Genomic DNA, 14994 nt, shown 5'->3' on the forward strand with positions numbered 1-14994 from the left:
GTCTTCCAGTGGACTCAGGCAGCAGCAGGAGCCATTGCGGTTGATTTACTAAAACTGGAGAGTGCAAAATCTGATGCCAGCTCTGCATGGTAACCAATCACTTTCTAACTTCAGCTTGTTCAATTAAAAGAGGCTTTACAATCACTTTAGGCTTTAACATGTATAGCCAAATCTTTTTTTCTTGTTTTGAAATAAAGTATTAGAACCTCTGCCAAGTTTTTAATACTGTGTGCGTTCTGATGGATAGATTCATCCTTATGATCCTGATAACAGAGAATAAGTTGTTGACAAGAGTTGATGCCAGAACAAGAGGTAAAGGTTATTTTCCAATAGGAAAATCTGTTCCCTTCTGTCTAAGAGGGGCCTTCCCCTCACTTTGGAGACAGTCTCTAAGTTGAGTCTCAAAAAGGAAATGGGACTGAAAGGATGTTTGATCGACCTCTTTGCATCTACACAACCGAAACCAAAATATCTTGGATAATCTGTGTGCATACTGTAAGTACATCCATTAGTATTATGTGTAGGTTACCAATCACCCCTATGTAATGTCTTCACTTCAAACTTCATATTAAATAACAATTGTTCATTTTAATTTTTATTACAAATTCATTTAAAGACATTTTTCTACAGTTTATTTTGTAATGCTTATTTGCAGAAGGTAATAGGAAAACACTGCTTTCCATATAAAAACATATATTTAGTTATATAATATAAAATAAATATACAAAAATATAAAAAAGACAACAGATTGTAAAAATTTTGGTCTATATACAAACACTTTTTCGATGCACAATATCATTAAAATATACTTATTATAGATAGATATATATATACAAAGGCAAATATACAAAGGCAAGGTACCAGCATACAAATAAATACTTTTTAAATACATATATAAAGGAGTTATTAAAAAATATAATATACAGCACCAATTAAATCATTGGAGGTAATGGAGATTAGGGAACAGAGGACTGTGGTGAAAGAATAAATTAGTGTGTGTTTGTATATACAAATATAATCTGCAACTCATATTGGCTTGACAACGAACAACCCTGTATGTCATCTGCTCACATATTTCTCTTGTACACCCATGTGCACAGCCACCAAAGGTCCATTGCTTGGCGTATGCAAGACAATAATTTACAATTGGATTTGACTGTGATGAGTACCATTGTCCTAAATGTATTGGCTGTCTTAATTTCCATCTGGACCTAGTTGAATTAAATTTTAACACCATTCTGGTATTGTAAGGCAAGACAATGACAAAAAGGCATGTTGTATGTTTGTACTGGCTGTTGCAGTTTTCTTCTGCTTTATGACAAATTATCAAAATGTCTACAGGTATCTACAAGAAACCATGAGATCTCAGTCATGTGCCATCTTTGTGCAAAGATTTCATTTTGGGCACTGTAGACATTTTAGGAGGTTGTATGAGTTGAATTTTGGTATCTTTCTGCTATGCCCCACAGTAGTACATTCCAAAAAAGTAAAATGTTAAACTACCCTAACCTTTATAAAAAGTTATTTAGAAATTGCTTGAATACTTCAGTGCTTCTCTAAGTATAAAATAAGTTCACAGTCGTAATGTTCTATGCTTAGAACTATATGGTACATAACCTTGAGCTGTAAGATGAGGTTGGTGCTCCTTTATGATTTCTCTCTGGATATTAGGGACTCAAAACAAGACATTTACACACCTCGTAGGGTGACCAGGTTTAGGAAAGTCTACTTCTAATGACAAACAATAGCAGACTAAGTTAACGGTCCAGAAACTGAATGCTGATATTCCTGTCCGGTACTAGAAGGGTTCTGGTCATAGGTTTCACCAAGCTTGCAGGGCACTCAGGTCGAACTTCAAAATGAGTAAGGATCTGCAAAGGATATAAATAGGCCTTTATTATCAAGAAAAAAACCTACAGTGAAAAAATACTGTCCACTGAAATATCATAATAGACATAAACGGTGATTTTCAATGTACACAGTAATAAAAATGTCCGCCCAATAATTGATCTTTCAGTTTCTAATACATGTTAGTGGGTTGGATTGCCAATAAGCCTTTCATATTTCTTGTAGCCTTGGGTATCTGGTTGTGCTTACTAGTACTAAGATCGGGTAAATATGCAATGTCCTTAGGGACTGAAGCAAATATCCAAATGAGCTATTATGGTCTCTGCTATAGCTGTTACACAGATATTCTGCTCACAAAACTCTTTACCTCATAACATTTTGTTATTATTTGTTATATATCTCATCCATCCTAGATGTTTTAAAGGGTAATTATTTATTTATTTCAGGAACTTATATAGCGCCATCAATTTACACAGCACTTTACATATATATTGTACATTCCCATCAGTCCCTAACCCTCAAGGAGCATAACTTACATTCATACACATACTAGGGCCAATTTAGACAGGATTCAATTAACCCACCAGCATGTCTTTGGAGTGTGGGAGGAAACTGAAGTACCCGGAGGAAACCCACACAGGCACAGGGAGAACATGCAAACTCCAGGCAGGTGGTGCTGTAGTTGGGATTTGAACCAACGACCCTAGTATTGCCAGGCGGAAGAGCTAACCATTTAACCACTGTGCTGCCGGGTATATGTGGACCCTGGTGGGATAAGTCAGTTATATCTCCTGACATAATTCTTGATCACTGTACACCTGGAAGTTTTGGGTTTTCCTGCCTTCCTTTCTGAATTCCAGCCTTCCCTGCTACATAATATAAAATAGGTATAAATCCATCACAGAGAGCAGGGACCCCTAAGGATGGTCACAACACGTATGTAGATACATACATTCTAGCACAGAGATATCACCAACAGAGCTGCTAGAGATTTACAAATGTGGGAGCTTTACCTATCATTATGTAGTACAAACTAAAATATCAGTTATGGTGTAGACTGACACTCTAAAAGAAGTTGGTAAAGTCCTCTTACCCGTGAAAGAGCAAGGTAAACTTCCAGTTCAGCTATCCGCCTCCCAATGCAGCTTCTCTTTCCAAATCCAAATGGGATAGAGGCATATGGATGGTGGCACTCATCTTTCTTCAGCCAGCGTTCTGGTTTAAACTCATTGGGGTCTGAGAAGAACTTCTCATCACGTGATGTAGCATAGTGGCAGAGGGTAATAAGTGTCTGAAAGAATAATGCATGGATTAATGTTTTGCCCTTACAAAAGGAAGCCTACTATTTTGTGTGTAGCATATTTACAGACTGTCTACACAATTACTATATGACAGCGAAATTTGTAGTTTTCTAGCAATCTAGTAAATAGTGCATGCTTAACTTACTTTTTTTGGTATTGTGTACTCTCCTATTTGGATATCTCTGTCTGATACAACTCGGGCATTGCCAGGAATTACAGGATACAACCTACAAAGATATAAAAAAATGTTACAATGGTGATTTTTTTTTTAAACAATTCAATCTGTTATTCCCCTAGCAAGACAGTACTTTCCATTATTGGCTTTTTGAATGTTTTAGGGGAATAATTAGACAGAGCAGCTGTTTGGGGCCCCTGTGGGGTTCACAACAAGGATTTCCTTATGCAATGGTAATTAGAGCTGGCACTTAGTTTTCTCTCTGCTGATGCAAGTCCTATGTTCAGGGCATAAGTTCAGTCCCTCCTAATCAGTCCATTAAGCACAGATTGCTGATTGGCATAAGAGGACAGAGCAGCAGGATTTGCTTTTGCCAGGGGACTTAAACAAAAAGTCAAAGTGGGCTTTAATGTGATAGTAGCATCAACAATTTTGCTTGGAGCTGCATAACACCCATAAATGTCCACTGCTAATGTATTAATACATTCTCTTCCTTAGAACATCCTAATACTGGAAACTACCCAATTATATAGTGCTGCCTATTGTATTTTCACAGCTCATTGGACTTACTTTGGACAATATACCCCAATTTTCACTGTCTTTCCAACATGCCTTTCCTTAGGCACCCCTTGTATTTTACTGAACTTCTATTGTTGTATTTATGTCATTTTTACCTCAATACTTCTTTTACAACAGCCTTCATCAGGGGCATTTTAGCTACATCAGCTGCAGTTGCAATCATCCGTCCTTGTTGCACATCTGTGATCTCTTTATACAGAGCAGACTGTACTTCTGGATGTCTTGCTAGCTCATACAGGGCCCAGGAAAGTGTACTTGATATCTGCCATAAATATAAAAAGGTTTATTATAGCAGGTGAATCCTGAATACAGTGTAAGAAATACATTTTTATATGAGACTTTCAAGGCAACGAAGTGAGTGTGTTCGGGAACAGCTCTCATGCATTACAAGCGAGAGTACAGACCAAAAGTAGTGAAGTGTATTGATGAACTTCAGCAATGACTGCATTTAAAACTAAAGTACTGAGCAGGTAAGCAGTGCTCTTTGTGGGTACCTAAAGGTTAAGCTTTGACTGATGTGCCATTTTTGTTCTGCCTACCCTCTTACCTATCTTGCTCATACACTTCATTTTTATGCCTTACATGATTGTACCTTTTTGGAATGTATCTTACAGATGTGCCTTGCTTCTGTTTTACATGTTACTTGATGCTGAAATGTTGTCTTTTCAGCCTATTTCATAAAAACTAATAAAATAGTTTGTAAACAAAAAAGTTTTGACTGATATTTAACTTTATCCTAGGTTCACACTAGGTGTTTGCTCGGGCACGACAGCCCATTCATTTGAATAGGCTGCTGTGCCAGCATTTTATGCACCATTTTTAAACCGCAGTGGCTAGGAAATCGCATGGTGCTTTTGCACATTGCGATTTCCCAGCGGTTCCTGTACCCCCACTGCATTTTTAGATGTGTGGGAGTGCCATTAAGAATAAATGGCAGCCTCGCTTGTCTGTAAAGAGCATTTTGGCTGTGGGTGGTTGCGGATGTGGCAACAGCCGCAATAGTGTGTATCTAGCCTTACAGATATATCATATTTCAGACACTACAAATCTTTAGATTCTATGAACATTTAATTTGATATTTGGAAATCTATATTTTCCTTTTATTCATTTTAAACAAACATCACAATGCTAATTAATGGTCTTAAATGTGCAAGCAATCCTTGTAAGGGCCTTTTCACACTCATCAGTTTTTCAGTTAAAAAAAGCAGAAGAAAAATGGATCCCTTTAAATCTTATTGAAATCTTCAGTTGCATTTTTGCTTGCTGCATTTTTTGTGCATGCTTTAAAAAATGCACCTCCCCATTAAAAAGCATTAAAAGCGTATCAAATACGTACCAAAAGTGCAACTGGGCTTTTTTGAGTAACATGTCCACGTTTCACAGGTGCATGCTGATGTCAGGCAACTATAAATTGCACCAGAAATGTGGCAAAAACATATATGCCTTTTTACTGCGTTTTTTTGCCATGGAGCAGTGTGAAAGCAGCCTAGGTCTTTTTTATAAAATGTATGTAGGGTCAGCATATTTTACTGAACTTTAGCAATTACCGGTACATATTATTGTCTGCCCCAGTGATGCTGAAAACCAAACCTCAGTATTACTACCTCATCCAGGGAGGCAAATGATAAGTAAAAACTAAATAATCTATTTGTATGCTTTCAGGCTGAGAGACGAAGTAAAGCACAAGGCAGGGCTTGACATCAATTCTGAAAGGCCTCAGTGGTAATCAGAGTATAGTATCTCCAATGTTCATGCTGTATATCAGGTTTACATTAGATATGCTGTAAAAAATACATGGTCCCTTACCGTGTCTACTCCAGCCAGAAGCAGCTCGGTGACATTGCCATAGATTGCCTTCATGGGTAATTTCTCCTGGGCCAGGTAATAGGTAAGGAATTTTCCTTCCACTTTCTCACCTCGGGACACTTTCTCAGCTATATCAGCCATTCTTTGATCAATATGTCCTTTAGCTGCAAAAAATAAAATATTTTATTAAGACTAAAACAGATACCATCTTATATTCTTAACAACTTCTAAGTAATACATTTATTTTCCAGATTTCCTTTCATTTTAAAGATGTGTGAAGTTTCCATCTATTTAAACAATCTTCAGCAATTGAGTTTTATGTGTATGCAGTGTCAGTCTACTGAAGGGCTATGCTATGTGTGCTTAGTTTAATGATGGAGGCACATTTATGTGTAACTGTTAAGTGGTTGTAAACCCTTACATATACCCAGTGAAGTGATTGGCCTCAGGTGATACACAGAGATGAAACAAATCCTCCTATATCAGCTGTTTATCCACAGCCATCTATTTAAAGTGTAGAATTTACACAGGCTCTCTCAGTTCTGAAAAGCAGGGGATGGGGAGCTGACATTACACTCAACAAGGCACACCCACCCTCCACAGAACACACAGCACAGGTCAGAGATGTGACCGTCAATCACAGGCTGTGCTCTCCCCTTTCACCATTTTTCTCTTGGTGTCAGGAAAACTTGTCAGAAGTGACAGATAGCAGAATAATGAGATAGCAGACAGAAATTACACTTAGCGCTCTGGATTGAGACAATTACACACTATATAGGGGTATCCTTTGTTCATATTTCATGTCTCAGGTTTACAACCACTTTAAAGGACATTTAAAACTGCATATCCATCTAGGACTACCATTGGGTGACAACGATTCTGTGAGCTTTCACTGCAGAACGAACAATGTCGCCATCCTGTTCCAGGAAGTGGGGAATATCAAACTGTAACTATACTGTCTCCCTTTATTTTTAAAAGTGCTGTGCAAACTAATACAGCATTATTATAGATTGTATAAAGTAACATGTTGCTGATTTCTAGGTCTCTTTTTATTTTAAGCGAACAAAAAAAAAAGAATCAATGCTTGAAAGTTAAATATACACTATAATTGGCTTTATCAATGTATACACAGCAGTAGCATCTACTTTCAGTGTTTGCCTGTCATAGGTAAAAAAAAACACAGAAGCGGCACCATGAAAGCCTAACCTGGCTGATGTAAACTTTCTTGTGTCCTTCATACCATCTAGAAGAGGAAATTACTGTAGACCTTGGAGTGGTAGGAAAGATAAAGCACAGCTTACATCAGCCTCGCTAATTATTCACAAAAAAATAAGCTGCATGGTTAACGTTTCATAGCTTATCGAAGCCATTTCTTCAGTTCTAATGATTGGCAGGAAGGTACCCCAACACTTATTTCCACACCTTTAGATGCCTTAATCCAATCACCATGGAATGTGGAGATGTTGGTGATTTGATTAATGTCGAAATAAATGATGGGGTACCTCATTTAACACTCATATAGAACTGAACATGCTGCTTGCATAGGCTATGAAACATAAGTAACATTACAGAACAAGTCCAATTGAACTACTACTAGTTACTCCATCTACAGGGAGTCTCTTGACTCTTTTTAGATGACATGAGTCTGTTGATATGACCTCACCATCAGCAACATCACTTCTCTTAGATTTGCTTCTGAATTTACCCACAAGTGTCCAGAATGAACCACCGGAGAACAAAACAAGTAGAAACATAACCTGAAAACATATGTTGGAACCGTCCCCTGTTGCCTCAAGCCCTGTCCCCCAAACCCTTAATGGGAAACACATCCCTACTAACCATTTGTACCAAGTAAGGGATGTTTGGGTATTCTCCTTTGTGTTTTGTATGTAGTGCAGTTTGAAGGAAGGCGAATAGTTTTATTGCTGAATCAAAGAGAGCTGTGTAAATAACAACCAAGTGCTTTGGTGCAAAAACTTAATAGTGGTCCCTTAATATACCTTACAAGACCATATAATGGTCCAGTTCATATATTAAAGAGAAGATGGCATAATTCAATCATTTGCAGTAGTCCAGAGAGAAGAAAAATATTTGGGTGGAAAATTCTGCTTTATGCAATATTAGCTAGTTCACCAAATGGAGTGGTACCCGGAGCAGTGGTACCCCTTGCACTAGATCATAATGACTGTTGAAACTTACCAAAAGCAAACATGTAATCCCAGGACTCGCAGAACTTTTGCCAGGGCTTTCTGAATATTTTGTGCAAAAATCTGGGCATGGCCATGGTTAGAAGGGTCATTACAAACATAGTATTGATGGACTGAATGAATTTCTCAGTTTCTTCGGGAATAGTGGTCTCCAGGCAACCAATTCGTGACTCAAAAAGGACAGAGGAAATACCTAGGAAAATGCAGAGTGGGAAAAGTTATCAGAAAAAGCACAACCCGAATCTGTTACACATGAGGCAAGATTGGAGAATTGTGGAGACACAGCTCACATTTTGTAATACATTGCTATGTGTATGTAATCAGTAGTGGGAAATCGGAGTTAGAAAGTTTAAATCCTTAACATCTTTGCATAAAGCACCCTATTGGCTGCACAACAGCTGCATGGAGTCAGAAACCCCACAACATAGCTCTTTACTTTGCAAGAGATTTTGTCTTGGAGCTTAGTGAATGTGGTGAAAATTCACTTCTCAAAGAGTACCGAATCATATGTAAGGGAAATAAAAAAAACTGCTTTTTTTGCTTGCACATGACTGAATGATGGAAGTCAGCAGAGCTTCACCTCATTCCCTAAGCTCCAGGGAACGTTCTCCTGCAAAGTGCAACTTCTCTAGCAAGGTGAACAGTCTATTTGCTTTTACTAAATCAACCCCCTGTAAGGCCACATTCACACTTGAGCTGAGTGTCTTTGATCAGTTTTTCTGGTTTTTTAGCATCTCTAGAGAGGTTTTTGAGTTTTTTCTTTAATTTAAATATTTGAACTAGTTACTAAAGGAAAAATTGCATAATATGCCCGTTTTCATGCATTCTCATTGAAGTCTATTGGAGCCACAAATTCTTGCAGCTTGAAACTCGTAGCTAAAAAGATCTACGAGCTACAAGTTTCATGCAAGAAAATGTATAGCTGCAAACAGGTACAACTGAAAACCATGGATTTTGGATGTTCAGCGTTTTGGAGCTTTAAGCTAGATAACACTCAAGTGTCAATGGGGCCTAATAATGATGTTGACACTGCAGCACATGGGGGGCCTCAATTTATTGGCACACTGAATTCATTTCTAAATTGTTACAATTATCTGGACACAGCCAGACTCCATGAAAATGTTACTTTCATAATTGGTGAATTGAAACATTTCCAAGTGTTCCTTTGTAGATGAATGAACCATTTAGTGTGATCATTTACAAGGTTGCAATAAGTACAAAAAAAAGACACTAACAAATCTATATAATGAATAATTACCTTCTAAGCCAAATCTGTAGAACTCCTTGGAAATGTCTTTGACAACCTGATTTGGATTTTGATTCCTCTGGTGATTTAACTTCTTTATGAGATCCCCAACCACATTGCTGAAAACATCACTGTATGCCTCCACCTCCTTTGGTTTCAGCATGTGTTTCCCGAGAATACTGCGGAACTGCTGCCATTCTTCTCCCTCACTGCAAACATCAGAGAATAATATTTAATAACACTCCTATACACAATCACATAGGTCCTGCGTTATACCTAAAATAAAATGTATTATTTAGTAAAGCAGTGCTAATCGGCATAGTGCAGGAATCCGTAGAAACAGAAATCTTATCCTAACTCAATAGTATTCAACTGATTTTATATACAAATGGCATGAGTACCTGAACCTGTCCTGGTATTAGCCATCTGTAATCTCCTACACAGCAGTGCTCAGACTAAGAGAAGGAGAAGCAGCAACCTCAGTCAAGCAGGTTCTATTGCTTTACACAATACTGTCAGTCTAACACACTGAACATGCTTACAGGAGAGCAGAAAACAGGGGTGATCTCATTAGGTGCTGCAGTTCCTTCATTACCAGTAACAGGCTGTAGAAAGTCACAAACCAAGGTTTATTTCTTCACTGCTGTATAGTCTGCAGTAAGACCTGGCTGTGCTTTCTGGCAGGAATGTCTGAATTACAAGGTTTGGCTGTTAAAACAGTTCATATACTTTAACTGTGTGTTATCTGTTTGCCAGGAGTTAAGCATTTAATGAATAAACAATGATATCACTAATTGTTCCCTAGCAGGTACAGGTAATATGAATGTTTTTAGTAGCAGTGCCCTGATAGTATATGGTTTAAAGATGAAGCGCTATTAGATATAAGTCCTATTTCACATGGGCTTCAGCTTGTATAAGAGCAGTGTGAACAGCAACCTTTTTGCAAAGCCTTTGCAAAGCTTTTAGCAATCTTTGTTGAAGCTTTTAAAGTACCATCCAGCTCTGGTTTGGGAGTGGTGATTGACACTTTAAACAAACTGCTAGCAAGCTTCATCACTACTTGAAGCTTGTTGAAGGACTGCTGAAGCCTGCTAGCAGCTTGTTTAGAGTGGCAATCTACATGAAAATCTGCGTATAACATTTCCAAAAGGAGCTGAAAGGTGCTTTAAAGGCTTACAGAAAGCTGCTTTGAAGCTTCCCGAAAGGTTTGCAAAAGCTTGCTGAACGTTTCATAGAAGCTTGCTGCTCTTACACAAACTGAGGCCCCCAAGAAACAACCCTAAAGGTTAACCTGCATTACAAAAACAAAACACAGATTTGGAATAGTTGTTATAGGAACATCTTCAGTCCTTTTTTCTAGTTTTAGAAATCAGCTCGTGGACCCCAGCCCTCGCATCAGTACTATGATCATAATGAGAAGTATTTAGAGGATACTTACGCAGTAAGCAGACCATATGAGTGTCCCCTGTACTCCCTGTAGTCTTTCCAGGAGGAGAGATCCGAACGAATGGGATGTTTTCCTTCCTGTCGTAAGACCTGCTCAATCAGTGCTGGATCTGCCACATGAACAGTAAGGATTGGACCAAAACTTGCCTTCCACACCGGACCATACTTGGCTTTTCCTTGCAGCTGAAGATACATATAGAAGTAGTTATTATTATTTATTACTTCATTTCACAGAATTATAGTCTACCAATCATTGGTCTCGCCCGACGTGAATAGAGGAATATGTTAGGTTCTTTTTTTTTCTGCATTCAGCCCATGGGCTGAACGACAAAAAAAGAACATTCCATGTGTGCCCACCATGTTGTTCTCTTCATAGATATATGTTTGTTTGTATGTGTGTATATATATATATATATATATATATATATATATAAACTCTTTTTACTCTATCAAATTATATACATACAGTATATATACAGTCTTGCATACTGTAATACTGTATAGACAACTGATAAGAAAAGCCTTCTGATCCACTGAATGTTACAGGTTAGCTTGTTTAGTTGTTTTAACTAGAAGTGTCCCTCTGATGAGTACTGTGAGCTCTGCCTGAAGTGACAGGTAACACGCAATACTTGCAGCCCTGAGTATGTGACCCGAGCTGATCATCCTTGTCCACCCAGTGTGGTGCTGAAAAGCATTACCCCATTTTGTGGTCAGGAAAGTGATGATGCATATTCCAGAAATGAGGCTCCTCATGTATTATGTGAAAAGGAAATTAGTAAGAGAGGAAATAAGATGACTCAGTATTCGTATCACATCTAGTAAGTACGTCTAGCCTTAGCCTCGGGTATTGAACAATGAATAGATTCTGTGTCTATCCTTCCATGCAGGCAAAGGCTGAAGTAGGAGCAATCCACCAACAGTAATAATGGCACGTCCTCCAATTCTGTCAGCACACTACCTACATAGGAATGTTAATCCCAACCTGATGACCATGGGAATGGTATATTACCATTATAGGAAGGAGGATCGGTCATTCAGAACACCTGCCTTCATTTCATTCAGTAAAACAAGCATTTGTACACAGGTAGAAGTGCAGACCCAACATGCAGAGGTTTTTTTTTCTTTTTACACAGTTCTTAAAGCATCGGCATGTCCAATGCAGGATTATGGACCCGGCATCACTCTTGATGATGTCAGGACATTAGACTGGTGTAGCACAGAGGGAAGATGCTGCAGTGACCGGTCTATCAGTGCAGAAGAGTAGAGGATCGGGTAAGTAAACCTGCTTTTCTGATGCCCCCTAGATCTAAAGCAGCAGTTAACCCTTGCAGTGCAGGTGCAGCCCAACGGAAAGGGAAATTTTTCCAACGTTCCCAGTTAGGCTTTAGCCTTAGGTTCACACCTTGGGGTTGATTTACTAAAACTGGAGAGTGTAAAATCTGGTGCAGCTCTGCACAGAAACCAATCAGCTTCCAGGTTATTTTGTCAAAGTTTAATTGAACAAACTGAAGTTAGACATTGATTGGCTACCATGCAGAGCTGCACCAGATTTTGCACTCTCCAGTTTTAGTAAATCAACCCCAATGAATTGCACAAGAAGTGCTACACATTCCTGTGCAATTCACATACAATTCAGTGTGGTGCCATTTGTGCTAATTCACTCTGAATTGGCTCATATCACACCACATTGCACCAAAAAAGTGCATACACCAATTTTAGAAACGCACTGCAACCGGATTGCATGGTCATTTTGTACCATGTGATCTAGTGCAGGCAAACGCACTGTGTTTCCGACTTGCGTTTGGGGTGTCGTTAGCAATGACTTACACCCACTGCAGATCGCAAGGGCAGCGCAATTTGAACACAGTGTGGGAAACATGCAGGGATTGTGGATTTCCCTCATTCTAGTTTGAACCAAGGCTTAAAAACATTAAATAGTTTTTAATAACCAGAACCCAGAAGTGATACATTACTAGTAAAGGGGCTTCCTATTAGAATTCCCATGGTATACATATTCTATTATTATTATTAATCATGTAGAAGTGCAATCATATCATATACTATAATACAATATACAAAGGTATAATGTGGCAGAAATCAATCACAGTACAACGGGAAGCCCACAGTATCCTAGGAGAATTGTAAGATGTTTAATAAGTCCAGCATGGCCCTTCTCATTGTATAGTATAAATGGAAGGTCACGTGATGGGTGTTCATGTTGTTGGGCGTTCTTTGCTGTTTGCTTTTCAAACGTTTAAATGGAAAAAGTTGCATTTGACAAGAAAAGGCTACATTAGACCTGCTGTGCCTGCAGATCAAACTCAATTCAATAGGACATGCGGGCGTCCAAAGAAACGCACTGCAACGCAAATCAGGTGAAACGCAGCCTCTGAACTACCATGTGTACTGGTCAATAGAAATGCATCCAAACACAGTAAAGCAAAGTCTGTTGATATAACCCCTTAAACTAGCTATACACTATACAATCTGATTGTACAAACTCTACATAATTTCATATAGATTTACAAAAACGATGTAATATGTAGACACATCTAAACAATCCATTCGCTTTGTATCAAATCAGGCAGGTCCTTGTACTAGATCATTGATAGGAGATCAAAAGAAGATTGTACAAACAGAATGCATCGTGTATGGTCAGCCTAAAGCATGGGTGCTCAACCTGTGTCCAGGGGCAGACTGACAACTCATGGGGCCCCCGGGCAATAGAGCATCATGGGGCCCCTGTGTCCTTGCCCAAACTAAAAAAAGCCTATGAAAAAGGTACCAGGGGCATCTCATGGGGCCCCCTACTGACCCCGGGCCCACGGGCAGTGCCTGAGTTTCCAAATGGTCAGTCTGTCCCTGCCTGAGTCCCTCCAGCTGTTGTGGAACTACAAGTCCCATGAGGTATTGCAAGGCTGACAATTACAAGCATGACTCTTAGAAGCAGAGGCATGATGGGATTTGTAGTTCTGCAACAGCTGGAGGGACACAGATTGAGTACCCATGGCCTAAAGCTTGCCATACACTATGCAATCTGATTGGACAATCTCTCTGGTCTCCTTTTGATTTACCAAAACTATGTAATATCAGGGCACACCTAAACAGTCCTTTCCTTTGGTATCCAATCAGGCAAGCCCCTGCACTACACAGATGATGGTAGGTCTATAGGAGATTTTACAATCAGATTGTATGGTGTATATCCATTCATTCTTACCTGTAACTCGTGCAGCCTGGACAGGCCTCCTCTGCAGAAGATATCAGTCAGGAAACTGATGGCAGAGGGACCGGGCACGTCTGCCAGGGACTTGTGCCTCTTGATGACGGTCTCTGGTCTTCTCTGTAAGGACTCCGTCCATGCCTCAGTCAGGGTCCTGAATACAGAGGAGGACCTGTGCGCCACTTTCAGTGTCTGTGCCATACTGCCCGGGGATGGCTGGCCAAGGAGCAGATGGGGAGATTGCTTGCAGCATCCTCCTGCAGTGCCAGCGCCTCTATTTATACAGAAACATACTATATTCCCCGCTACACAACACCAGGCATGTGTACACCAAAGACACGCCCCTCATGTCATCCCCCAATCAATTTCATCATCCTTCCCGAGAAATACTACATACCCGTCAGGTATTAATGGCATGGGGCGTGGCCAAGACGAGACAGGGGCGCCCGGCAGCCAGTACCTTTGCAGAGGGCGTGGTTTCGTGGCTGGCTATTGGCCAGGGGCTGCATGTGTGAAGTGATGGCAACAGCCTGCCCTCCACGTGGTCCGCTGGTGACAGGGGCAGTCAGGAGTGGAGGTGGGGGAGGTCCTGTCACCTGCTGGGATGGTTGTCACAGTGTGAAACAGCGATCTCCTCTCATCACCTTCCTTCTGTTACAGGAGCGAGGAGGAAACCGGCTTCTTCGGCCAATGCTCTGTGTATGGTGTGTGTGTGTGTACAGTGTGTGATGTGTGTATGTTGTGTATGGTGTGTGATGTGGTGTGTGTGTATGTTGTGTGTGTGTATGTTGTGTGTGGTGTGTGTGTATGTTGTGTGTGGTGTGTGTGTATGTTGTGTATGCTGCGGTGTGTGTGTATGTTGTGTGTATATGGTGTGTAATGTGTGTATGGTGTGTGATGTGTGTATATGGTGTGTATGCTTTGTGTATGGTGTGTGTTTATGGTATGTGTATGGTGTGTGCTGTGTGTATGGTGTGTGTGTGTGTGTGTGTGCTGTGTGTATGGTGTGTGTGTGTGTGTGTGTGCTGTGTGTATGGTGTGTGTGTGTGTGTGTATATGGTGTGTATGCTTTGTGTATGGTGTGTGTTTATGGTATGTGTATGGTGTGTGCTGTGTGTATGGTGTGTGTGTGTGTGTGTGTGCTGTGTGTATGGTGTGTGTGT

The 14994-nt window shown here is 39.8% G+C and overlaps 1 protein-coding gene across 1 annotated transcript; it reads right to left on the reverse strand.

Moving 5' to 3' along the window:
• Positions 1-579: 579 nt before the first annotated feature.
• On the reverse strand, positions 580-14102 carry CYP27B1 (cytochrome P450 family 27 subfamily B member 1). The gene is made up of 9 exons (XM_089693057.1): positions 13829-14102; positions 10601-10791; positions 9175-9371; positions 7909-8109; positions 5710-5873; positions 3999-4165; positions 3295-3376; positions 2942-3139; positions 580-1871 (listed from the first exon to the last, which is right to left on the reverse strand). Exons 1-9 carry the CDS (start codon positions 14030-14032, stop codon positions 1758-1760), a joined length of 1518 nt encoding a protein of 505 aa, XP_089549183.1. The 5' UTR covers positions 14033-14102; the 3' UTR covers positions 580-1757.
• Between the last annotated feature and the right edge of the window lie 892 nt (positions 14103-14994).

This window comes from Staurois parvus, unplaced genomic scaffold (assembly GCF_062004578.1).
Source record: "Staurois parvus isolate SC_StPar_1 unplaced genomic scaffold, SC_StPar_1.0 ptg000023l, whole genome shotgun sequence".
NCBI lineage: Eukaryota > Metazoa > Chordata > Amphibia > Anura > Ranidae > Staurois > Staurois parvus.

Excerpts from the sequence above, each read along its gene's own strand:
- CYP27B1 (XM_089693057.1), bottom strand. The coding sequence starts at position 14,032 with ATGGCACAGACACTGAAAGTGGCGCACAGGTCCTCCTCTGTATTCAGG. Across the intron at positions 8,110-9,174 it reads CTACAGATTTGGCTTAGAAG|GTATTTCCTCTGTCCTTTTT; the intron begins GTAATTATTCAT and ends GCATTTTCCTAG. Across the intron at positions 1,872-2,941 it reads TTTACCTTGCTCTTTCACGG|ATCCTTACTCATTTTGAAGT; the intron begins GTAAGAGGACTT and ends TATCCTTTGCAG.